The sequence below is a fragment of the Aegilops tauschii genome, chromosome 5, assembly GCF_002575655.3.
Source record: "Aegilops tauschii subsp. strangulata cultivar AL8/78 chromosome 5, Aet v6.0, whole genome shotgun sequence".
Classification (NCBI taxonomy): domain Eukaryota; kingdom Viridiplantae; phylum Streptophyta; class Magnoliopsida; order Poales; family Poaceae; genus Aegilops; species Aegilops tauschii.
This window is the reverse complement of record NC_053039.3, coordinates 439,512,068-439,535,095: the sequence shown is the minus strand read 5'-3', so window position 1 is coordinate 439,535,095 and position 23,028 is coordinate 439,512,068. Positions and strand designations below refer to the sequence as shown.

Genomic DNA, 23,028 nt, shown 5'->3' with positions numbered 1-23,028 from the left:
TCCAACTTTGCAAAGATCGTATGAAGTGTACATTGAGGAATGCAGCGGAGGTTATCATCTTCAAAACCATCATGCAGAGCGTGCTCGAATGCCGACTCATAGCAATCAGAAATGGGCATAAAAAGGGCATTACAAGAAATGAAATCTCTCACACAGGTTCAAAGAGCCTGATGGGGATGTATCCTGGGGTTAATGTTGCCGAGGATAATACCACCACCGCCAGATTCAGCCGACATTGTTAACTACTAGTATACATGGTAGTACTATGTTAAGTACTAATATGCATGGTAGTAGTAGTATGCATGGCTAAAAAAAGCTTCCATGTCACCATTTAGGACTACAAAAAGGGCATTTAGCTATGTGTAGGTACTATGTGGTATTTAAAACACCTTGTACTATTTGGTAAATTATGTTGCAATATGCTATTAATTGTGTTAGACTGTTTAGGACTACACATTGATTTTTTTTATTCTGTCTAATTCTACCAACATCGTCCACAGGATAGCACACGCTACACACACTTACAACACAAAGTAGTCACGCTCGACTGCTTGAAACACTACAACTCTCTTCCGCACTAGTAGTGTTCAGGTCGAACTTTGCTAGATAGATCTACAGTAGCATCGTCCGGGCCGAACTGCTAGTTGTCTGTTATCAGCGGCATCGTACTAGTAGCGCTCAGTCTGGACGTTGCTAGTGGGCACCTTGAAACGCTACTGATGAGGGGGGGGGGTCTGTACTAGTGCTGACGGAAAGAAGAGGGGTAGAGGAGAAAGATTCAACAAGGAGGATAAATTGTTGTGCAACATGTGGTGGCCACTAGCATCGATCTGATCCATGGCACGAAGAAAAAGAGGCACAACCTTTTGGGGCAACATTCATTGTTGGTTCCGTGAGCACAAGAGCTTCGAGCCCTACCGCAATGAACTCATCTGTAACTATGGGATCAAGTCACTCAACCATCGATGATACATCATCCAACAGGCTGTGAGCAAGTACTGCGCCCATTTCAAACAACTCATCGACTGGTGGCTAAGTGGTGCACTAATCATTGAGCAAGTAAGTTGTTCTTTGTGTTCATTTGGCCGGATATGCTTTATATCATTTGGCCAGATACACCCTATGTCATTTGGCCGGCTATGCTGCACATTGTTGACAATGTCTTCTTTTTTGTAGTCATCATGTGCGTGCAACTTGTTCTTGAAGGTGAAGAAGAAGAACTTCGTCCTCATGCATTGTTGGTTCAAGTTGAATGGGCAACCCAAACGGCAAAATGGCATTGCCAATTCCATCAAGACAGCAGGCATCGACATGAGGAAGAAGCATCCAACTGACCCAACAAAAGAGCCGCCTAAGAAGGTTAGAAGGGAGTTCTGTGGAAAGAAGTGGGAGGAGGAGAAGATAAAGGGAGAAGGGGCGGCGGTCAAGATGACAGAGTGGTTCGAGGACATCTTGGCGAAGAAGGAGACATGTGTCTTGTGCTCCAAAATGAATGAGCAAAAGAAACCGGGGAAGTTTAACATCTTGATGGCAGCGGCCGATAAGAAGGTCAAGCTCGAAGAGAGGAGAGCTGAGCTTGCCGTTGCTTCGAAGGAGTAAAAATAATCTTCATGTTTGTGCGCGCCTCCGTGTCAAGATGTTGAAATGCTTGGCGATCAAGATGAAGAAGGCCGAGAATATGGCAACCGGTGAGAAGGAGTCGGCGGCAGAGTGAGCGAGGAGGCTCAGACAGCCGGTCTGGCAGGCCATTGTTGTTGTCGTCGTCCTGGCCTCCTAGTTGCTGCTCTGCTCCTTGGTCTGTCACCAAAAGGGGGAGCTTGCCTGAACTTGGACCTCGGTGGTGACGATCTTTAAACACTGATGAACAGAACTTGCATCGACAAATACCGATATCCAGAGCTAAATTTCTGATCGATCTTTCAGCTGAATGAGTGACAGTCAAACAGAACTTACATTGTCAGATATCGATATCAAGAGCTAAGCAACAGATATATGATCGAGATGCAATCAGGTAACTTTGTTATTTGAGCTTTGAAGTGATTATCGAAATCAATTTCTGTTACAAGCAACAGAAGATGATCAGGAGGAAACACACCCCTTGCCAATGTTATTTTGACTGTGTTACAAAAATAATAATTTAAAATCAACGAATCAGCAGCAAACTGAAAAAAAAAAAGAACCAAGTCGAGCGGTAATGTCGATCGATCCCTCCCTATCTTAATTTTTAACTTAAAAACCGCGATGCAGAAACTCCCAGGAGAACAAGCTCATCTCCTTCGCAGCGTCGCCACCTCCTCCTCTTCGGTTGTGTGAGCAGCCAGCCAGCAGCAGAAAAGAAAACCAAAACCAAGCCTCGCCGTCGGTCAGAGCACGTTGAGCGTCTGCGTGATGTCCTGGAAGATCCTCAGCCTCTTTCCGACCTTCTCCTTCACCGCCGCCGGGCTGGTGTCGCAGCAGCTCGCCGGAGGAGGCGCCTTTGCTGACGGCTTGCAGTTCTCGTCGTCGGCGAGGACCGGGGCCAGGACCGACGCCACCAGGGCCTCGTCGAACGCGCTGTGGTCCGGCAGCTCCGGCCACCTCTCCTCGGCGGTGAGCGACTTCCTCCGGCCGTTGTTGCTGGTGTCGTCCTGGTTCTTGTCGGCCTCCTTGTTGCTGCTCTGCTCCTCCTTGGTCTTCTCCCCGGCTGCCGCAGCGGCCGCGGCCTTGTCCATGGCGGTGCCGGACCGCGTCCTCTTCAGGTTGCCCATGGGATCGTGATGCATCTCAGAGGGCGCCTTCTGCTGCGGCAGCTGCTGCTGGCGCGGCGCGTTCTGCGGTGGCTTGGCGGCCAGCGGCGGCATGCGGTGAGAGTAGAACGGCTGCGCGTCGATGTTGAGGTTGGCCTGCTGCTGCTGCTGCAGCGCGGCCATCTTCTTGCCCGCGGCTGCGGCGGCGGCGGCGGGGCCGGCGTTGTTCTCGTCGGCGAAGCTGTCGCGCGGCTGCTGCGGGACCGGCGGGGGCAGCAGGTGGTCGATGCACGGCTGCGGCTGCCAGATGCTGGAGGAGGAGCCGAGCATGAGCGCGTCGAAGAGCCACTTCTTGTCGACGAGGTTGTCGGCGATGGCGCCGGCCCAGCCGGGGCGGCCGACGAGCTTGACCTCGAGGTCGCGGAGCATCTCCTGCGCGCGCTCGTAGGCCTTGAGGTGGGAGTCGGCGCCGCGGAGGCCGTCGACGCCGGCGGGGCGCACCTGCTTGAGCACGTCCTTGGCCTCCAGCACCCGGCCCTGCTTCATGAGGCAGATCCCCAGGTTGCACATCTTGTTGTTGTCCGGGCCGATGACCAGCGCCCGCCGGTACGCCCCCTCCGCCTCCGTGTAGTTCTCCTTCTGCATCAGCGCCCACCCCAGGTTGCCCTGCGCGAGCACAATCCAATCGAGCCAAGTTATTATTACGCCATTGATTCTTACCATATCGGGCCGGCGGCTCGATCTCGATCTGAACTGAATTTGAAATTTTGAATGGAAGGGGGAGAGAGAGGGAGGGACTTACGAGGAGCCTGGTGGCCTCCTGCTCGAGGGTGACCTGGAACTTGCGGCCCTGGGAGCGGGCCGTCTTGGTGCGCTTGCCGTTGAAGGCGTGGCCCTGGTGGATGAGCTGCAGCTTGTGCTTGAGCAGCGAGATCTGGTCGTCCAGCCGCCCGCACCTCTGTCGTGTGGGATTAAAATATTGAGTTGCCATCCCAACGGATCTACTAACGGATTTGAAATTTGAACTTTGAAAAGAAAAGCTTGGTACTACCTTGTAGAGGTCGAGGAGGATGTTGTCGAGCGACTCCTGCGCCTGGTCGGAGCAGCGGACGCGGAGCGACTTGATGGCCTCGATGGCCTCCTCGGCGCGGTTCTGCTGCTTCATCACGATGGCCATGTCCTTGAGCGCGCTGTCCACCCGGTCGCCGGCGTTGATCGCGCCCCAGAACAGCGCAATCGCCTTCTCCGGATCCTTGTCCACCAGCTGCCATCCATCCATTACAACCACCATCAAACCTCAGCCCCGGCCATCAGCAAATTCAAATCCCAGACAGAAAAAAAAAAAGCAAAGCTCCAGCACAAAAAAAGGACGCACCTGGACGCGCTTGGCGCGGACGTAGGGCGTGTCGCCGACGGGGACCTTGTGGGCGACGTGGAAGGAGTCGGAGTGCGTCCGCAGCATGGACACCGCCGCCGGCTTGACGGGGGAGCAGGGCGCGGACTTGGTCGGCCGGAGCACCGCGCCCACGCCGCCAACGCCGCCACCGGCGAGCCACTGGTCGAGCTGCTGGTGGTGGTGCATCATGGCGGCGCCCTGTACCGGATCAGATCTCCCCCGCGAGGACGGATTTGAATCGGATCGCGAGGGCGGAGGGAGGCGGCGCAGGGCAGGGGAGGAAGCGGACGAGCGCTTTGGGGGAGGGAGGGGAGGGGAGGGAGGTGGCATTGGATTCCATTACCAACGATTTATATACGAATCGTCCGACCGTTGGAGGATTAGGCTAGCCGTTCGGCGAACTAGCCGTTGGGGTCCTCGCCCTCTCGCCCTCTCGGCCGGGCCGGATGGGCCGTGATTACGAATGGCTTATCTTAACCAACATCGGCACAGCCCGGCCGGGCCCAGCTAGCAGGCCGCCGTTCCTTCTCCTTCGCGTGTCGTTCGAATCTCTGACCGCCTCGCCTCGTTCATCTGAAAAACAAAACATAGACCGCCTCGCCTCGTCGGGCGCTCTAGCAGCAGCCGGTCGCCGCCTCCGCCTCCTCCGCTAGCTGCCTCGGTTTCGCGTGCCGTGGTCCGCGTCCGGCGCCGTTGCGCTGCGGAGGCTGCGGATGTGCCTTGTTTGTGTCACGGTGGGGCGCCGTTTTGGCCTCCTACTGTTGGCCGCGGCCGTTTGACGCTGACCCGCGAGGTGTTCGACGCAATGCCGGGGCCTAGCAAGGCGATGGAATCGCGTGTTCCGCATGCCAAGCTTCAGTGCCATGGCCAATGGATGTTTGAGTGGGTGTTCTTTGCCGCTGAAAGGGGCCATGCCGCATGATTATGCAACTATGCAGCGGTGAGTTAGTGATACACACACAACTGTGAGGAGGGCCGAACTGATGTGGCGATGAGCATGAGTGTCAGACGTACTGAATGTTCAGTTATGTTGGTTGCAGGGTGTCTCCGAATCAGAATAACGCGTGCGGATTCGGATCCGGGTTGACTGGCTAAAAGCGCGTGAGACGGAAAGGGCATTAACTTTGCAGCATGTAAGCGCTACAAACTTCAATTATGCTCACCTGTGCCGTTCCCTTAGATTCATCTGCTCAGTAATTATGGTGTCGTGAGTGATGAATGTCAAGTATGCTGAATCTTCAGTTGTGCTGATTGCAGGGCGTTTCTGTATCGGAATAACACGTGCGAAATTGGAAACCAGGTATGGCTGGTGCAAAACACGTGAGCCGGACAAGGCGATAACTTGGCAGCCTGTAAGTGGTGCAAACTTTAATTATGCTCATCAGTGCGTTCCGTTAGACTCTGGTAACGTAAATCTTGATCTGCTCTGCTATAATGGTGTCTGTCATACATGATGAGTATCAATTGTGCTGAATCTTCAGTTATGCTGATTGCAGTGCGTTTCCATAACGGAAAACGCTTGTGAAACCAGATCGAGGATGAGTGGCACAAACCGAGTGAGCCAGAAAAGGTATTTACATTGCAGCCTGTAAGTGGTAGAAACTTTAATTATGCTCATCTGTGCCATTCTGTTAGACTCTGGTAACGTAAATCTTGATCTGCTCTGCAATAATTGTGTCTGTCGTATACGATGAGTATCAAGTGTGCTGAATGTTCAGTTATGCTCATTGCAGAGAATATTGGTGTCGGAATAACGCGTGCGAAGCCGGATCGGGGATGAGTGGAGCAAATCGCGTGAGCCGGAAAAGGCATTAATTTTGCACCCTGTAAGTGCTACACAATTTAATTATGCTCATCTGTGCTGTTACGTTAGTCTCTGGTAATGTAACTCCTGATCTTCTCTGCAATAATGGTCTTGTGTCGTATACAACAAAATGTGGTTTTACACCATTTTGTTTATTTCCTCATTGCTTTAATACGAACTTATTGCAATCTCATCGGATGGGTTAGCATATAACAGATATCATCAGGCTCTTTCGTTGTCATGTATAAGGCTAAAACTCGACCGACAGAAACTAGAAATCTTCACGTGTGTTAGGCATACTGAAATCTTTGGTTATGGTTATTGCATGGCATTTCTGTATTGGAATAACGCGTGTGAAGCCGGTTTGTGGATGACTGGTGCAAAGCTTGTGAGATGGAAAAGGCATTAACTTTGCAGCATGCATGTGATACAAACTTTAATTATGCTTGACTGTGCCGTTCCGTTAGACTCTGGTAATGTAACGCTTTATCTGCTCTGCAATAATGGTGTTGTGTCGTATACGATGAAGTGTGGTTTTACACTATTTTGTTTTCTTCCTCATTGGTTGATTATGAATTTGTTGCATCTTGTCCGATGGCTTAGCATATAGGATTCACATCAGGCTCTTTTGCCGCCATGCATAAGGAAAGAAAACTCGACAGACAGGAACTGAATCTTCATGAGTGTTAGGCGTACTGAAATATGTTGTAATGCTTATTGCAGGGCGTTTCCATATCGGAATAACGCATGCAAAGCCGAGTTAGGGATAAGTTGCACGAACCACGTGAGCCGGAAAAGGCATTAACTTTGCAACCTGTAAGTGGTACAAACTATAATTATACTCATCTGTGCCATTCCGTTAGACTCTGGTAATGTAACTCCTGATCTACTCTGCAATAATGGTCTCGTGTCGTATACGAGGAAGTGTGTTTTTGCACCTTTTTGTTTATCTCATTGGTTGAATATGAACTTATTACAGCTGATCTGATGGGTTAGCATATAACCGATATGATCAGGCTTTCGTCGCCATGTATAAGACTAAAACTCGACCGACGCGAACTAGATATCTTCACGAATGTTAGGCATACTGAAATCTTTGGTTATGCTTATTGCAGGGTGTTTCCGTATCAGAATATCACGTGCGAAGCCGGATTGGGGATGACTAGCGAAAAGCTTATGAGCCGGAAAAGGCATTAAGTTTTGTAGCATGTAAGTGGTACAAGCTTTAATTATGCTCGACTGCGCTTATCCGTTAGACTCTGGTAATGTAACTCTTTATCTGCTCTGCAATAATAGTGTCGTGTCATATACGATGAAGTGTGGTTTTACACGGTTTTGTTTTCTTCTTCATTGGTTGAGTATGAATTTGTTGCATCTGGCCTGATGGCTTAGCATATAAGGATTTCCATCAGGCTCTTTTGTTGCCATGTATTAGGAAAAAAAACTCGAGCACCCGTGGCATTTTTTTTAATTAGAAGAAACTACCATGAGCAACACCCGGGTGGGCTGGGCAGGCACTCGTGCCTCTAACCAACTGAGTGGCACTCAGTTCTTGTAGCCATGCATAAGAATGTCACTGTTCTATGAAACTCGTTTTCATGATACAGTTGTAGCTCTAGAGTCATCTATGTGCACCAAAATCTCTGAGCAAGTTGCATGTACTGTTGTTGTGTTGGATTTGTATGCCTGACATGACTGATGTGATGTAGACATGTTGACAACCTTGATACAGTACTAAATAGCCTATAAAGCTAATGACTAAATGCACATTAAAGTTAGGTTCAGCATGGGTATGTATTTATTGTTTTTGCAGGGCGGCGCTTGCTGGTATTCTGTACCATAGCGATGGCTTAACTCTGCCTTTGACCCGTCGTATGGAGAGTATGGATATGGATGTCACAGAAAAGGAGCAATGTTTCCATATTCTGTTCCATGATCATCCTTATATAGTTATTGACATTTCATATTGTTTTTCTCTTGAAACTTTCCCGTGGATCACTGCGTTATATACAGACGTTGTTAGAAAGATAAAAAAGCAAAAAACTTAGTATCACTCTCGTCATTACTTTGCCTCGATAAAATCATCAGAAAGATGCCTTAAGTGACATCTGACGTTTGCAAGGCCTTAAATATGCAATTCGGTACATTTTAGCTGCAGTTACAACGCTGTTAATATTGAGACTACCTTTAATTTATGTTCCATGGATCTTTTGCTCACGACTCAGACGTTTTGGACACGTTTCTAAGGTTTTTTCTATTGAAAGGTTTAAAAGCATTGCATGTTTGTTCTTTTTGTCTGTTAGGTACTAGTCTTAGGAGAAATTGTGCTTCTCTAAATTTATTATATGGGTTCAAAGTAACGAACCACCTATCTCTTAATAGTATGGTCAGACAAGAACAATGATAGACCCTCTCTCAATTGAATTGAGATGATAAGTGTTTGGAGGAGCTGGATGCACAGAAATGAAATCATTCTAGTCAAATTGGACAAGGATAATATATGCGAACCAAATTATGTCCATGCCACTGTAAAGTTCCTGAACTTTTGGTCTCAAATCATTGCGTGATTATGGTTTCCGGTATTTCTTATGCGTATTTCTGGGGGGCCTCCATTATTCAACTACCAATCATTCCATGCAGCTGAAATAAATACTATGTATTTTATTTATTATAAGTAGATTAGAAGGTCCACCTGTACTCAACTCAAAATGAGTTGGTCTAGCAGTAGTTAATAAAGGACAATTGACTAACAGGCAAGGGTGGCATATGTGTATTATTTGTATTAGCTTGCAGATGTATCAACCTGACCAAACATTTGTATGTAGCTAAATCTGTAGATCTCGGGTGTTAGTTTAATGTTGTTTCAGACTTTTAGTTTCAATTGGCTATACTACTCTGTTTAAATCGAAGTTGTAATTGTAAAGCTTGACCTTTTGATGCAACTTACCATTCAATGTCACATACCATTAGCCAGTGGTATACAGTAAAACCCATTAGCCATGGGCAACGCCATATGCCTGCACATTCTAATCTTACACTAGTTCTCCACGAACTCAAATCGAGTTCATGGAGTTTTGATGGCTTCTTTCTCTGCAGAAAGCCACAATCAGTGGAAGCTGCACGGATATTTGATGCTAACTTTCATGACAGAAGCACTGAGGAAAAGGAACTCAGAAACCACTGTAAGCATGAATAATTTCTAACTTGAAGTCTCATACTCTTATGTCGATTTGTACATGAAGTGCTTTTAATAGTGGAAATTTGATATGGTTAGTGCTCTAGAGCAACAAGCACTACGCATCTAGAGTTCTAACAAACATAGGTTACTGCTGAAGTATGTAGACTACCCACCTTTGCTAAAAAGATGAGCTTTCGAATAAATTAATTGTTTCATGGGGAAACATGCTATCGAGAGTCACGGTAAACCTCATGGTTTCTTTCACGAATCCAAAGATGTGACGCGTGATGATCAGGATCTCTTTATGCCTTCATTCAAATGACAAAAGCATTGTGTCTGCTGACTTTTGTTTGACCTGTCATTTGGCGCTATGAACATTGGTCTTGGACAGTGGGACTAGATAGTATTTTTTTTCTACCCCTGATATTCTAGTTGTTTGAAGACAGTCAAAGTCTCTGGTAGTGGAGGACTCGTGTTGGAAGGTTTTCTTGTCTGTTCAACGAACAATCATCCGCGTGAAGGCTGAAACATCATGTGTTGTGGCCAGAAGAGCACATATTCAATGATTCTGGGGCAAACGGAAAAGTAGTCACTTAGTTCGCCGAATTCCTGACTGACCAACCCAATTCTTGCGTTTGCAGTATCACACTACTTGCCTGCTTGGTAAAACCAGTGTTCAGTAGCGAAAGGGCGAAAGGAAACTGCTAGCCTGCTACTAGATAACTAATGAATTTGGGTTGAAGTCGTGGAGACCAACACCACACCTAACCTAATAATAGCCAATTGGATGGAAGAATGGAAGGACTGGTAGGTAGGAGGAGGATGCCATGGGGAGTTTGGAGCTTTATGCAGGCATATAAGGGGCATGTAGGTAGGAGGAAACAAAGAGGGAGTTGGGAGAGAGGAGTCATGGATAAGTGCTGTTCATGCTCGTTGCCATGTGGTGTTGGGGCTGGCTAATTGGCCTTGGCCACGCCTCCCTGGAAGAGATAACAGCAAAAGGGCGGCCTAGACCTACCTCTCTCCTTACCTTCTTCTTTCCCTCCCCCCCCCCCCCCCCCCCCCCCCCTAACCTATAACTGTCCAGCTTGCAGAATGGTGGATTCTTCCACCACAAGTGCGTGGCTGAGAAGTGGAAGGTAGAGCTACTGCACATAGCCAGACACCACTCCTCAACCAGACAACTAAGAACTATTTCCCTACCTTCCTCTTGCCGGCCTTCATGCTCTCTAGAACTAATGCCTACAATTTAACAACTAAAGGGCCATGGTTTATGGGTTTTGTTTAGGGAATAGGGATTGCACTCTTTTGGCCATTCAGGGTCTGATTATGGTACAACAGAGATGGTTTACTTGATTAATTTGATGCACCAAAAGAATAGCTATTTGAGTGTATTAAATCTGTGTGTAACAAAATGGTAGGACGCCGAACTTGATTTATGGCCAACTAACTTATTTCTAGTTAGAAACCGCAATGAAGACTAGTCATTGATAGCTATGCAATAAAGCAGTTTGGTGTCTGATAATCTGACTTTCTGGTTTGCATTGCATGGTATGCAAATCGGTACATGCACCGGTACTGCTCTGTTGAGGTGCAGCTATTTTCAAAAGAATCCTATTATTATAGATTTAGCTTTCAGCCTTGTGCTGAAAAGTGATACAAACCATCCCCTAACATGTCGGCTTGAAAATAATAGAAATTTGGAGTTAGATCTGGAGGTGTAATCACCCAATTCTTGCAACAAAGGAATTATGGGGGCAATATAGGAAGCATGGACATTTCAAGTAGAGGACCATTGTGGAGTGTGAAGTCCCAATCATTCTGGCCCCAACTGAAGCAAATGGTTTGGGATATTTCCCTCTCCTTGCACCCAACCAACGATGGTCCATAGTTTGGTAACCATCCCAAAAGAATATATTAGGTAGGCAAATATTATGTAAGCGCATCTGGATTTCATCATGGACTTGTAAGTTGCTCCTAACATGGAACAATTAATGGTCCACCTCAGCAAGTCATAGTTTCATCTGCATCCTCAGAATGCTATGCCCACAGCCTTCATTACCGCGGAGTGAATCCTAATCTGTAGAAAATTCAGCATATTCATATTAATCTACGTTCTCCATGAGCAAATGGCAAAGCACATGTTGCCGAAGTCGAATAAGTCCTGATCATAATTGATGGTGTCCTTATTAAGCATCACTGATAACGTTATCTTTTGCCATGCGGATTAGCGTATACTCTATTGCCATGTGGATTAGCATATATAACTACGATATCCAGGAGATCTGGCTTGCTACAGAAAGTAATAGGAAGCAGTTGCAGGACTAGCAAGTTTGGTGATTTTTTTCTTAATTTATTAGGGTTGACCAAGCAGCTCAACTAACCAATACTAGAGTACAAAACAGAAATGTTGTATATGAAACTAGTTTCATCGGACTATCGGCAAATGGCAAAAGCTATGATTGTGCAAGCAGACCATCCTAGTAGGCAAAAACAAAGAAAAAAGACGGTGGGTGGGCAAAAGAAAATCCGTTTGAGCAGCGTCGGATACCTGTTCCGCCTCATCCTGTTTTATTATTGAAGAATAAACAAGGAAAAGGGGCTGTATGATGAAGGGGGGCATCCTTTTGTTAATACCTCATCTAGTTTGTACTATGGACATTGGCTTGTATGGGTGCACCAGAGCATTATTTCCTTGTTAAATAAATGGAGAAATGGTAAGATGATTGGGGCTCGTCTACAACTAATACTCTGTTCTAGTATACAATACAGATCATCTTCATGTCGACATGATTGAGTTGGAGTATCAAAACAGCCCCCCCATAGTCCATAGACGACATCATGTAGGACACACGAATTGCACTGCATCACTCACAGGAGGTCCTAGAAAATGGCTCGGGGAGTAGTGTCCAACGCGGCACATATTCTTTATCTAAATAAAATTCTTGGCAGACAAATTATCATTGAGTTTGTGTCTTACAAAAAGAATGGGATTCTATATCCGATCTCGGCAATCGTTGATGCGGATAATTTACTTGTAGACTGAACGGGTTCGGCACCCTGGCCCTGGATTGAATGGGTTATTTGCTTGTGTTGCACGAGGAGTTTTTAGGCAGGGAGGGCAGCATCAAGGGAAAGAGACTGGGACGGGAAATTGGGTGAACCTAATAATCCCCCGCAAACAACTTAGGAAGAAGGAGGCATCACGGGTGGATGCGGTTAGTTAGCTGTTAAAACCGAACGAACGAACGCGCCAAGAGGGTAGGCAGGGGGAGGGGGAGCTTACCTCACTTTACACCTGCCTGTGAGGCTTGTGAATCGGGCAAGTAGGCAGGCAAATTGAGCCTGTTGTCCTGTGCCCTGTGGCTGGCTGTGTCATTGTTGCCTTTCTATCTTCCTCTTTTTGTGCGTGTAATAAACTGGTAAACAAACCGGTGGGGTGATGAGTTGAGGTGAGGTCATGGCCTGGGGGAGAGTCCGGGAGGGGGAGGGGGAGGCCTACCAGTAGCAGTACCAGCCTAACCTTTTTCCCACCAACTCAGCCTCTAGAAGACCTTCTTCCCCGATCCAGTCAAGTGCAGTGCCGCCTATAAAGATCCAGCCTCCGACTCACCCACCCCTCCCCGTAGAGCACTAGCCCCCAACAACAACAACAGCACCAACTTCCACTCCTGCAAACCCAACCCAACCCAACCCACCACCGAGCACAAGAAAAAGGAGAGCCATCGGCGGCGGCAGACCATCGTCTAAAGAGATAGCGAGATGGGGAGGTCGCCGTGCTGCGAGAAGGCGCACACCAACAAGGGCGCCTGGACCAAGGAGGAGGACGACCGGCTCACCGCCTACATCAAGGCGCACGGCGAGGGCTGCTGGCGCTCCCTGCCCAAGGCCGCGGGGCTGCTCCGCTGCGGCAAGAGCTGCCGCCTCCGCTGGATCAACTACCTCCGCCCCGACCTCAAGCGCGGCAACTTCAGCGACGAGGAGGACGAGCTCATCATCAAGCTCCACAGCCTCCTGGGCAACAAGTACGTCCATCCATCGTCGTATCCATAGCATATATAGCACCGATGGATGAACCATCCTCTGTTCTGTTCCACATGCATGGCCTTGTGAAAACATAGCGCTGACAGTATTGTTTCTGTTTGACGAACGCAGATGGTCTCTGATAGCAGGGAGACTGCCGGGGAGGACGGACAACGAGATCAAGAACTACTGGAACACGCACATCAGGAGGAAGCTGACGAGCCGGGGGATCGACCCGGTGACCCACCGGGCGATCAACAGCGACCACGCCGCGTCGAACATCACCATATCCTTCGAGGCGGCGCAGAGGGACGACAAGGGCGCCGTCTTCCGGCGAGACGCCGAGCCCACCAAGGCAGCGGCAGCGGCGATCACCCACGTCGACCACCATCACCGTAGCAACCCCCACCACCAGATGGACTGGGGCCAGGGGAAGCCGCTCAAGTGCCCGGACCTGAACCTGGACCTGTGCATCAGCCCCCCGTCCCACGAGGACCCCATGGTGGACACCAAGCCCGTCGTGAAGAGGGAGGCCGGCGTCGGCGTCGGCGTCGTGGGCCTCTGCTTCAGCTGCAGCATGGGGCTCCCCAGGAGCACGGAGTGCAAGTGCAGCAGCTTCATGGGGCTCCGGACCGCCATGCTCGACTTCAGAAGCATCGAGATGAAATGAGCAGAGCAGAGCACCCCCTCCCTCCTTTCTCCTGTGACTCTTGGATATTGGTTTAGCCTGTAGGTGAAAAATTACAGCGAGTGAAAGAGAGACAAGAAGAAGGGTGAGGATGATCTTGTGTTTCGCCAAGGTCATCTTCCTCTTCTCCTCCCCCCGCTGCTCTCTTGTTGCTCCATTTTGTTTGTCCCGTTGTAAAAAAAAAAGGTACCGTTTGACTAATCATGAGCAATAATACTCTGGTGCTGGCTGGATCACTGTATAAATTACAGTAGTGCTTTCAAGAAAGTGTAATAGTAATATGAAGGTGAGAATTCTTTTGGCAGGAGAGGAGAGCAGACCAGATGGGCAGATTCAGTGTGCCCCGTGTGGGCGTTGATCTCGAGACCGGGGCACTGAACCGGGCAGAGGCAGACCCTGAGCCTGAGCGCGTGGGCGCATGTGAGCATTGCCTAATCCTGCATCCACGGCAAAGGCAGCGGCTCGTGACACGCTTTGCGACCTGCTTTTCTTTTCGATGCCCAAACTTTGGGGTGGCTACATACACACATAACCCTTTCTTTTCTCGCGGAAATGCATAACCTATTTTAGTCCATGTGAATATTTTTCGAATCGAAACCGCAGTCTTAAGTAATTTTACATCCGTTGTTAAACATCGAAGAGCATGCCGTCAAACTTGTCTAACCTTTTTTACATACATTAAAAAAAAGCTTCTCTAACCTTGGCTCGTGATTGATTATAATAAGAAACAAAAGTAATTTGCTCTTGGCATATCCACACGCAAGTGGCTAAAGGTAAGACCGTGTGTATCTGAAACCAGGTGTGTTCGTTCAGGGAGAAGGTGGTAATGGTATTAGTGTTGGAGAGTCATGGTTACTGCCGTTAATGGACGAGCGGCTAACCACGGCAACAAAGAAAGGAGGAAGGTACCAGGACGGACAGGAAGGTGACAAAGGGACAAGGGAAGCATTTTAATACGGGGCTTGCTGGTTAGGTAAGGCCAGCCCAGCCACCTCTTCTCTTCTTCTAATCTAATCTAATAATATTATTTTCTAGTACTCGGCATCGGGCAGCCAACAACTCACTCACTCGGCGAGTCCAGTCAGCAGCACCTCTTCATCATCATCCGCGGTCGGGTCGAGTCTCTCGGCGAGGCCATGGGCCGGGGCCGCACCAGAAAGAAAGGCAGAGGGTTTTGGACGGATTCACTTCTGGGTGGGTGGGCAACTTGCGCCGTGCTCCTCCGTTGCGCTGAGCCGCGTGCGGCGTCATGAATGAACGAACGGCGGCGTTGGTGAATGAAGCGGTGTGCATGGCGGCGGCGGCGGTAGATCGGCCTCGGTGGGTTGGTTGTGTTCGCGGTCGGGCGAACGGTTTTGCTGTTCCCGGCGATAAGAGCATCTCCAGCCGTTCAGCCTCCCAAGGCGCCGAAAAAGAACGGCTTGGGGACGAACCGGCGCTAGATTGGCTCCTGGGGCGACCTAGCTTCCAACCACGTCCCCAGGCGTCGCTCCCCAAGCCGCGGCAAATTCAAACGTAGTTATTCCCGCACATAAAATAGACACCACAAATCTGGCGATCAAGCGGCCACAGTTCGGTGATCGAATGAAAAGTTCGACGTACAAAAAAGAAAGGACGCGCGTGCAGCGCATCAGACGGCGAGGTCGGCCTCCGGCGTCGGCGGAGTCGGCATGCGCGGGCTTGGCGGGGTCGGAGCTTCTTCTGTGCTGGGCTGCGTCGGCGTGGTTTCTGTGCTGGGAGTCGTGGAGGCATCATCGCTCGGGCTTGGCGGCGGCGGCGGCGTGGGCGTGAGAGTTGGCGGCGCCGTCGACGGCAGCTGGTTCAGGATGAGGCCACGCTTCACCAAGTACCACGCCTTGACCGCCTCGTTGTTGCTCTGGAGCATGTCTGCCCCGCCCAGCAGGAAAGCCAGGTCGGTGTTCCTCTTCTTCGCGGCGACGTTGGTCCGGAGTAGGTCGAGCTTGACGGCGCTGCTCGTCATCAACGCCGACCACCGCGCCTCCGTCTTCTCTTCACGTAGGGCGTCCCGGGCCTGTGCGTCGGCGAGGCAATGCTCGATGGACTCCTGCACTCGCGCGGTAGTCGCGTCGGCGTGTTTCCCCTTCTTGGCCCCTTTGTTGCCATCCGGCCGCCCTTCTGACGCGCCCGGCGTCGGCGCGTCCGGCTTGTAGGTCTCCTTGGCCTTGTCGAGGGTGCGCCGGACTTCCGTCCACTTCTCGCACTTGTCAATGCGCTTGTAAACGTGGAGGTACTTGAATTCTTGGTCGCTGTTGCCTTGGCGATACATGGCGAACATGCGCACCAGCTGCGCGGAGGAACAAACAGTTGGCGGGCGCACACGGGAAGAGAAGCGGGAGACCGGCGTGCCATACCTGATCCTCAATGTTGGCGCCGCTCTCCGGGCGAGCCGCGACCTCCTCGACGATTTCATGCCATTTGTTGCACGCCGCCTGGATGAGCCCCTAATGGTTTGCCATTGCCTTCGCCCCGCGCTGCATGTAGATGCCTTTAAAGTAGGGGTCGACGAGTTTGCGCTCGCCAAACTCGGCCTTGATGCGCTCCCAGTATGTCTCGATGCTCTGGTTCGTGCAGGTGGTCGGGTCGAGGTAGATGACTTTTCACGCTTCGGCGAGGCATTCCTGCTCCTTGGACGCCCACTTGATGCGCGGCTCGCCGGTCCTGGCCGCCCCCTTCTTCTTCTTGCGCCTCCTCGCCGGAACAGTCGCCGGCTCCTCCTCCTCCTCCTCCTCCTCCTCCTCCTCGTCCTGCTCCTCCGGCTCCTCCTCACCATAGTCGAGCTCGCCGTCCATGCCGCCGCTGAGATCCACCGTGTCGTCCGGGGTAGCGAACCCGGGGGACGCGGTGGCCGCGGCCGAGCCTGCCGCGATGATGTCGTCCATGTCGGCGTCAGTCTCGTCGGGGTCGCCGAGGTGCGACGTGGAAGCTTGTGAGAAGGGCAGGGAGCCATGGTGGAGAGGGGCATCGGGGAGGACGCGTAAGCCGGCGGCGAGTAGTTGTATGGAGGGTACTGCACACCGGCGAAGGCGGGCGAGGGTGTGCGCTGGGCCGGGTGTCCATGGGGAAGGTGACGTTGGGGTTGAACCCACCGTGCGCGTCCCCATCGGTGTAGCCCGGCGACGGCGTGCATCCCCATGGCTGCGGCGACGACGAGAAGCCGGACGGAGAGCCGACGCTTTGCTGGCTCCAGGGCGCGTACTGGGCGTGGCCGCCGGGTGGATTCATCATCCCCATGCGAGTCGCCTCGGCCTCGGCTTGGTCCGCCGCAGCCGCAGCCGCACGCGCCGCGTTGTCACGGGCCTTCTTGGCGATTGCCCTGTTCCGCCAGTCGGCGGTGACAGCCTCCCGTCGCTGAACTTCCGCCCTCCACTCGGCGTTTGTCATGCCCGGTGGCTTGGACGGCGGCGCCATCGGCTTCCTCTGCTTTGGCTGGGCGACGGAGGCGGTCGCGGTTGTCGCGGCGAGGGGGATCACGTACTTCTTCGGCGGTATGGAGGCCGGCTGGGAGGCGAGCGGGAGGGAGATTGGCGGGAGGAATGGAGAGAATGGGAGGGAAGTGGGGGAAAAGCGACAAGAAACGGCGGGAAGAGGCTCTCGACTCGCCGACAGAGCGGCCCCACGTCCCTTTTCGCTTGTGCCGGCGCCCCCAGGCGCGCTCCCTAGCACGCCGGGTTCGGCTCGGGTCCGCCGGCACCAGTTTCGTCCCGAGCCGGCGAAAAACGGGCTACCGGGGGCGCGACTGAGCCGATTTTTGGGCGCCGGCATGGCAAAAACGCCTGGAAATGGCCTGTTAGGGGCGCTGCTGGAGATGCTATAAGAAGGGAAGGATCGTGGTGGCAGATGGATGCGGTGTCTTTTTCCTTCTACTACTAGCTAGTGTATATCGTGCGCCGCCGCTGTAGCTGGGCTCGTGCTCGTGCTCTTTACAAATAGATAAATATCGCCGTCTTTGTTGTAGCCAACGCGCTATGTGTGTCGTCACGTCCGTCCATCTGTCCATGGTAAACCGTGCATTTGTGGTGGAGTGGTGTAGGGAGTAGTGTAGTTTTCAGCCATTTGTGGTGGAGTGGTATAGAGGGAGAAAGTGGGGTTCCGGCCATTTCTTCCACTCAGGCCAAGGGATCAGGAAGAGCAGCAGGTGGTTTCCATACACTCCCAAATAATCTTGCTGTCCAGCATCGAGTAAAGACAAAATATCTGCCTCGTGAGTCACGCAGGATGACTGGTAAGTAGGCTTGGCCAATCGATCCGGTTTCTTGCATCATCAGACGCTTTCGCTATGCGGTTAGAACAAGTTCCGTTCCAAGCCGGTCTGTTGTTAGCTCTCAAGGTGCATTTCCCAATTCGAAACAAGCTGAACTTTGATGTTGGGCAGGAGGGTGGAATACTACCTATGTTTCGTCGCATGCTGCGCAAGACTCAATTAGGAGCAAACGATGCTATTTCGGATGGATGTTACAGGTCGATCGATCATCAGTACTCGTACGTGCACGGCCTTGTCACTCTGCGTACATACTTTGTTTTTCCTTCTTCCTTTAATACGCATGAACCATAGAGCAATTGTTCTACCGTACGACATACATACGTACGTACTCGATTTATTCACCTAGTGGGAGAATGAGAAACCACGGACCAGGATCCGCCAACCTGTGGTATACATCACGGTATTGTAACACCCTACTGAAAGATTGCGTGGAAGCGTATGCCTTTGGGCAGGGACGCGTACGTGTTATATAGCCAAGGATAGATTACAAGGTGCGGTAGTTAGGTTATGGATTGATTCTTAAGTTAAACCTATACAAGATCTGAGGATAAACCCTAACAACCTAACTACCTAGATTACAGCAGAACACACGCACGCGATCTACCTCTCTACGGGTATATGCGGTTTATACAATACCGTATACCTTTACATAACTCTTTCTAACACGCCCCCTCAATCACAGCTTCACCAAGTTGAGATTGCCCTTGAAGTCTTCTAACTTCTTCCATGACAAAGCTTTGGTAAATCCATCTGCAACTTGATCATCTGTGGGAATAAAACGGATATCCAGCAATTTGTTAGCTACTCTCTCTAAAACAAAATGATAGTCCACTTCTATGCGTTTTGTCCTTGCATGAAATACTGGATTTGCTGACAGATATGTAGCACCAATATTATCACACCAGAGACGTGCAACTAGTGAGTGCATGACTCCAAGTTCACGTAGCAAAGTTTGAACCCAAATAATCTCAGCAGTGGCATTGGCTAAAGATTTATACTCTGCCTCTGTACTAGACCGAGAAACAGTAGCTTGCTTACGTGCACTCCAAGAGATCAAATTTGGACCAAAGAACACACAGAATCCTCCTGTTGACCTTCTGTCATATGGACATCCTGCCCAGTCAGCATCAGAGAAAGCACTAACAACATTGAAAGTTGACTTGGTAAATTTCAGACCCGTACTCATAGTACCCTTGAGATATCTCAAAATTCTATTAACGGCTGTCATATGTTGAGAAGTGGGAGAATGCAAGTACTGGCATACTTTATTAACAGGGAAACAAATGTCAGGTCTTGTCAATGTTAAGTACTGCAAAGCACCTACCATGCTCCTATATTTTGTTGATTCCTCGGCCCCTAAAGGCTCCCCTTCTTCTCTTGACAACTTTTCTGATGTGGAGAGAGGCATGTTTGAAGCCTTACAATTTACCATTCCTACACGCTTAAGCATATCCAAGACATATTTTTCTTGAGTAAGAAGTATTCCATCTTTTACCTTTCTCACCTCAATACCCAAGAAATAATGAAGATCACCCAAATCTTTCAAGGCAAAGTCCTTCTTAAGATCTTCTAGTAATGCTACAGTTGCATCTTGTGATGAGCTAGCAACAATAATATCATCAACATAAACCAACATAAAAATGGTGATATTTCCCTTTCTGTAGAAGAACAAAGAAGTATCTCCCTTGGATGATTTGAAACCAAGTATTTGAAGTTTTTCACTCAATTTGGAGTACCAAGCCCTAGGTGCTTGTTTTAGTCCATACAGAGCTTTATCAAGTTTGCATAGATAATTCTCCTTTCCTTTTACCTCATACCCAGGTGGTTGTCTCATATAGACTTCTTCCTCTAGAACGCCATGAAGGAACACATTCTGAACATCCAATTGCCTTAGGCTCCAATTTCTGGATACTGCAACAGAGAGAACAAGTCTGATAGTGGCTGCCTTTATAGCAGGACTAAAGGTATCTTCATAGTCTATACCATATCTCTGTTTAAAACCTTTGGCTACTAGTCTTGCCTTATACCTATCAACTTGACCATCTGATTTCCTTTTAATTCTATAGACCCATTTACAATCAATGACATTCTTGTTTTGTGTTGGTGGAACTAGATGCCACGTCTTATTTTTAATAAGAGCACCATACTCATCATTCATAGCCATTTTCCATTTTGTGTCACTTAGAGCTTCATGCAAACTACTTGGCTCACCAGTAGTCGTTAAGCCTCCAAACCGAGGTTTAAGCTTGTCATACCTGACCGTACCGTCTGTACGAATTTGCGGTTTTACAATACCATGTTGTGATCTTGTCCTGCGAGACGGCATATCAGGAGCTGCATGAGGCTGCGCCGCAGAAGATCCGGCCGAGGGAATCACAGCCGCACGGGATCCCACGTCGATCCTGCCGTTAGTTGCACGAGATCCCATGTCGATCCCGTCGTCAGCACCAGGGGATCCGACATCCCGCCTTGTCACTTCTGCGTTGGCCGACGCCCCCGCACCAGATTGGTCCACCTGGCGGTCATCATGAGGCAGCGCGCGGCGCGTGGGACCGGTCGGCTGGTCCTGCACCATGTGCCCATCAGGAGTTGGCCCACCTGGGGAACCGACGCCCGACGCGCCCACGCGCCTTCCTGGCCCACATGGGGAGCCAGCGCCCGACGCGCCCACGCGCCCCCTGGGAGGGGTGCGATCCGAGGCGGATTCCCCTGGGTTGCCGCCTGCACCTGCGCTGTCATCCTCGGGATCAGCGGCGGCAGCACCTGAATCTCCTCCGTGCTCCGTGCCATTTTTGTCATGTACTGCCTGCATAAAATGACGCATAGGAGCTGGATTTTCACCAGAATTAGCAGGAAATTTTGCATGTTGATCAAGCACACGTTCACCCCCATGATCAATAGGCTCAGAAGGTGTAGTTTCAGGTAGCAATAAGATCTCAGATCGAAGGGGAGTGTCTGCATTAGGGTTTGAGGCCTTGAAAGGAAAAACCGTTTCATCAAAGTTGACATCCCTAGATATGTAAACTCGGCCAACAACAACATCAAGACATTTAAAACCTTTGTGAAGATTGTTGTATCTGAGGAAAACACATTGTTTGGATCGGAATTCTAATTTTTTAGAATTATAGGGACGGAGATTGGGCCAACAGGCACATCCAAAACTCGAAGTGAATGATAGTTTGGTTGTTCATGAAACAGACGACCCAGGGGAGTTTCATAGTTGATCACTTTACTAGGGGTGCGATTTATCAGATATGTGGCAGAGAGAAAAGCTTCATCCCAAAATTTGAGAGGCATGGAGGCATGAGCCAAGAGGGAAAGACCCACATCGACAATGTGACGATGTTTTCTTTCAGCTGATCCATTCTGTTGATGAGCATGTGGACAGGAGACATGGTGGGTGATTCCTAGTTGGCGAAAGAAGGAATTTAGACGTTCATACTCGCCACCCCAGTCTGTTTGCATGGTGATAATTTTCCTATTGAACAACCTTTCAACTAATGCTTGAAATTCATGAAAGATTTTAAAAACTTCAGATTTATGCTTAAGAAGATAGATCCATGTGAATTTGCTATAATCATCAATAAAGGACACATAATAGTTTTTCCTATTGATAGAATCACGGCAGGCCCCCATACATCGGAGAAAATTTGCTCTAAAGGAGCTTTAGATACACTGGTCGAACTAGGATAAGGTAGTTGGTGGCTCTTGCCTAATTGACAAGCATCACAAACACCATCTTTATTCAACTCACTACTTGAAAAGGGAATGTTGTCGTGGCTAAGGACATGACGAACTATGGTTGATGAAGGATGCCCTAGCCGACTGTGCCACCTGTCCGTGGACACTTTATTGACACCAAACGCCTGCCTACTGGAGTTCAACGGAGCCGATGATAGGGGGTAGAGACCACGTCTACACCTGCCTTGGAGAAGGGTTCTCCTCGTTCCCTGTTCCTTAACGAAAAAGAAACGTGGGTGAACTTCAAGAAAGGTATTGTTGTCAGTGGATAAGCGATGAGCTGAAATAAGATTCTTGATGGCATCGGGTACATGCAATATATTTTTGAGATGAAGATCACGAGTGGGGGTTCGAACAGTGGATTGACCAATATGACAAATTTTCATACCTTCTCCGTTTGCAGTATGAACTTGCTCGTTGCCGTTGTACTTGTTGCAGACGGTCAACTTGTCGAGCTCGCTGATGATGTGGTCCGTGGCCCCCGTGTCGAGGTACCAGTTCGTGTCCACTCCATAGGACGAGGTGGTGGCCGATCCTGCACTTTTCTCGTTCTTGGCGAAGGAGATGTCGAAGCGGCGGTAGCACTCGACGGCGGTGTGGTTTGGCTTCTTGCAGATCTGGCAAACAACCTCAGGGAGATCATTGCCTCCTCCATTGCCGTTGCCACGGCCACCGCCTCCATTGCCACGGCCTCCATTGCCGCGGCCGCCTCCGTTGCCACGGCCTCCATTGCCACGGCCGCCTCCACGACCGAAACCACCACGGCCACGGGACACGGCGTTGGCCGAGGATTGAGAGGACTGATTTCCCCCTTCAAACATGGCAAGACGCTTTTCAAAACCGATCAGCTGAGAGTAAAGTTCAGCTACCTTGATGGGCTCGGTTCTTGCAGCGCAGATGGACGAGACAAATGAGATGTAGTCGAAGTCGAGTCCGGCGAGGATGTAGGAGACCATGTCATCATCGTCGAGCGGCTTCCCTGCTGAAGCCATCTCGTCGCCTAGCGCTTTCATGCGCCCGATGTACTCGACGATGGTCGCGGTGCCCTTTTTGGTGGTGGAGAGGGCGATCCGCGTGTTGACGATGTTGGCCTGCGTCTGGGAGAGAAACATCTCCCTGATCGCGGTCCATGCCGCGGCGGCCTTGGTGCAGTGGGCGACTTGGATCATCACAGGAGCAGAGATTGAATT

General features: G+C 50.1%; 2 protein-coding genes, 1 long non-coding RNA gene and 1 other non-coding gene across 8 annotated transcripts; 2 read left to right on the top strand and 2 right to left on the bottom strand.

The window, feature by feature from the left end:
- Positions 1 to 1,991: 1,991 nt before the first annotated feature.
- LOC109780656 (protein POLLENLESS 3-LIKE 2) lies at positions 1,992 to 4,431 on the bottom strand. 2 transcript variants are annotated; one of them, XM_020339235.4, is made up of 4 exons: positions 4,102 to 4,431; positions 3,778 to 3,990; positions 3,529 to 3,684; positions 1,992 to 3,392 (listed from the first exon to the last, which is right to left on the bottom strand). In XM_020339235.4, the coding sequence occupies exons 1-4, from the start codon at positions 4,309 to 4,311 to the stop codon at positions 2,364 to 2,366; spliced, it is 1,608 nt and encodes a 535-aa protein (XP_020194824.1). In that variant the 5' UTR covers positions 4,312 to 4,431; the 3' UTR covers positions 1,992 to 2,363. The 2 variants fall into 2 exon arrangements, with proteins under 2 accessions (XP_020194824.1, XP_073354174.1); XM_073498073.1 differs by having other exon boundaries at positions 3,529 to 3,990.
- A 217-nt stretch (positions 4,432 to 4,648) lies between these two features.
- LOC141022115 (uncharacterized) lies at positions 4,649 to 10,157 on the top strand. Of its 4 annotated transcripts, none has more exons than XR_012183017.1 (7): positions 4,649 to 5,062; positions 5,163 to 5,255; positions 5,380 to 5,474; positions 5,619 to 5,692; positions 5,856 to 5,948; positions 7,042 to 7,135; positions 9,023 to 10,157. It is a non-coding gene; the product is annotated as an uncharacterized lncRNA (long non-coding RNA). The 4 variants fall into 4 exon arrangements; XR_012183018.1 differs by lacking the exon at positions 9,023 to 10,157 and adding an exon at positions 7,740 to 7,979; XR_012183015.1 differs by lacking the exon at positions 9,023 to 10,157 and having other exon boundaries at positions 7,042 to 7,979.
- Positions 10,158 to 10,261: 104 nt separating this feature from the next.
- LOC109780655 (myb-related protein Hv1) lies at positions 10,262 to 14,060 on the top strand. The gene is made up of 2 exons (XM_020339233.4): positions 10,262 to 13,129; positions 13,260 to 14,060. The coding sequence occupies exons 1-2, from the start codon at positions 12,867 to 12,869 to the stop codon at positions 13,795 to 13,797; spliced, it is 801 nt and encodes a 266-aa protein (XP_020194822.1). The 5' UTR covers positions 10,262 to 12,866; the 3' UTR covers positions 13,798 to 14,060.
- An 8,610-nt stretch (positions 14,061 to 22,670) lies between these two features.
- Positions 22,671 to 22,812, bottom strand: LOC120965687 (small nucleolar RNA Z247). Its single transcript, XR_005758715.1, has one exon. It is a non-coding gene; the product is annotated as a small nucleolar RNA Z247 (small nucleolar RNA).
- Positions 22,813 to 23,028: the final 216 nt, after the last annotated feature.

Excerpts from the sequence above, each read along its gene's own strand:
- LOC109780656 (XM_073498073.1), bottom strand. The coding sequence starts at position 4,311 with ATGATGCACCACCACCAGCAGCTCGACCAGTGGCTCGCCGGTGGCGGC. Across the intron at positions 3,991-4,101 it reads TCCGCGCCAAGCGCGTCCAG|CTGGTGGACAAGGATCCGGA; the intron begins GTGCGTCCTTTT and ends GATGGATGGCAG. Across the intron at positions 3,393-3,528 it reads AGGAGGCCACCAGGCTCCTC|GGCAACCTGGGGTGGGCGCT; the intron begins GTAAGTCCCTCC and ends GTGCTCGCGCAG.
- LOC109780655 (XM_020339233.4), top strand. The coding sequence starts at position 12,867 with ATGGGGAGGTCGCCGTGCTGCGAGAAGGCGCACACCAACAAGGGCGCC. Across the intron at positions 13,130-13,259 it reads CACAGCCTCCTGGGCAACAA|ATGGTCTCTGATAGCAGGGA; the intron begins GTACGTCCATCC and ends TGACGAACGCAG.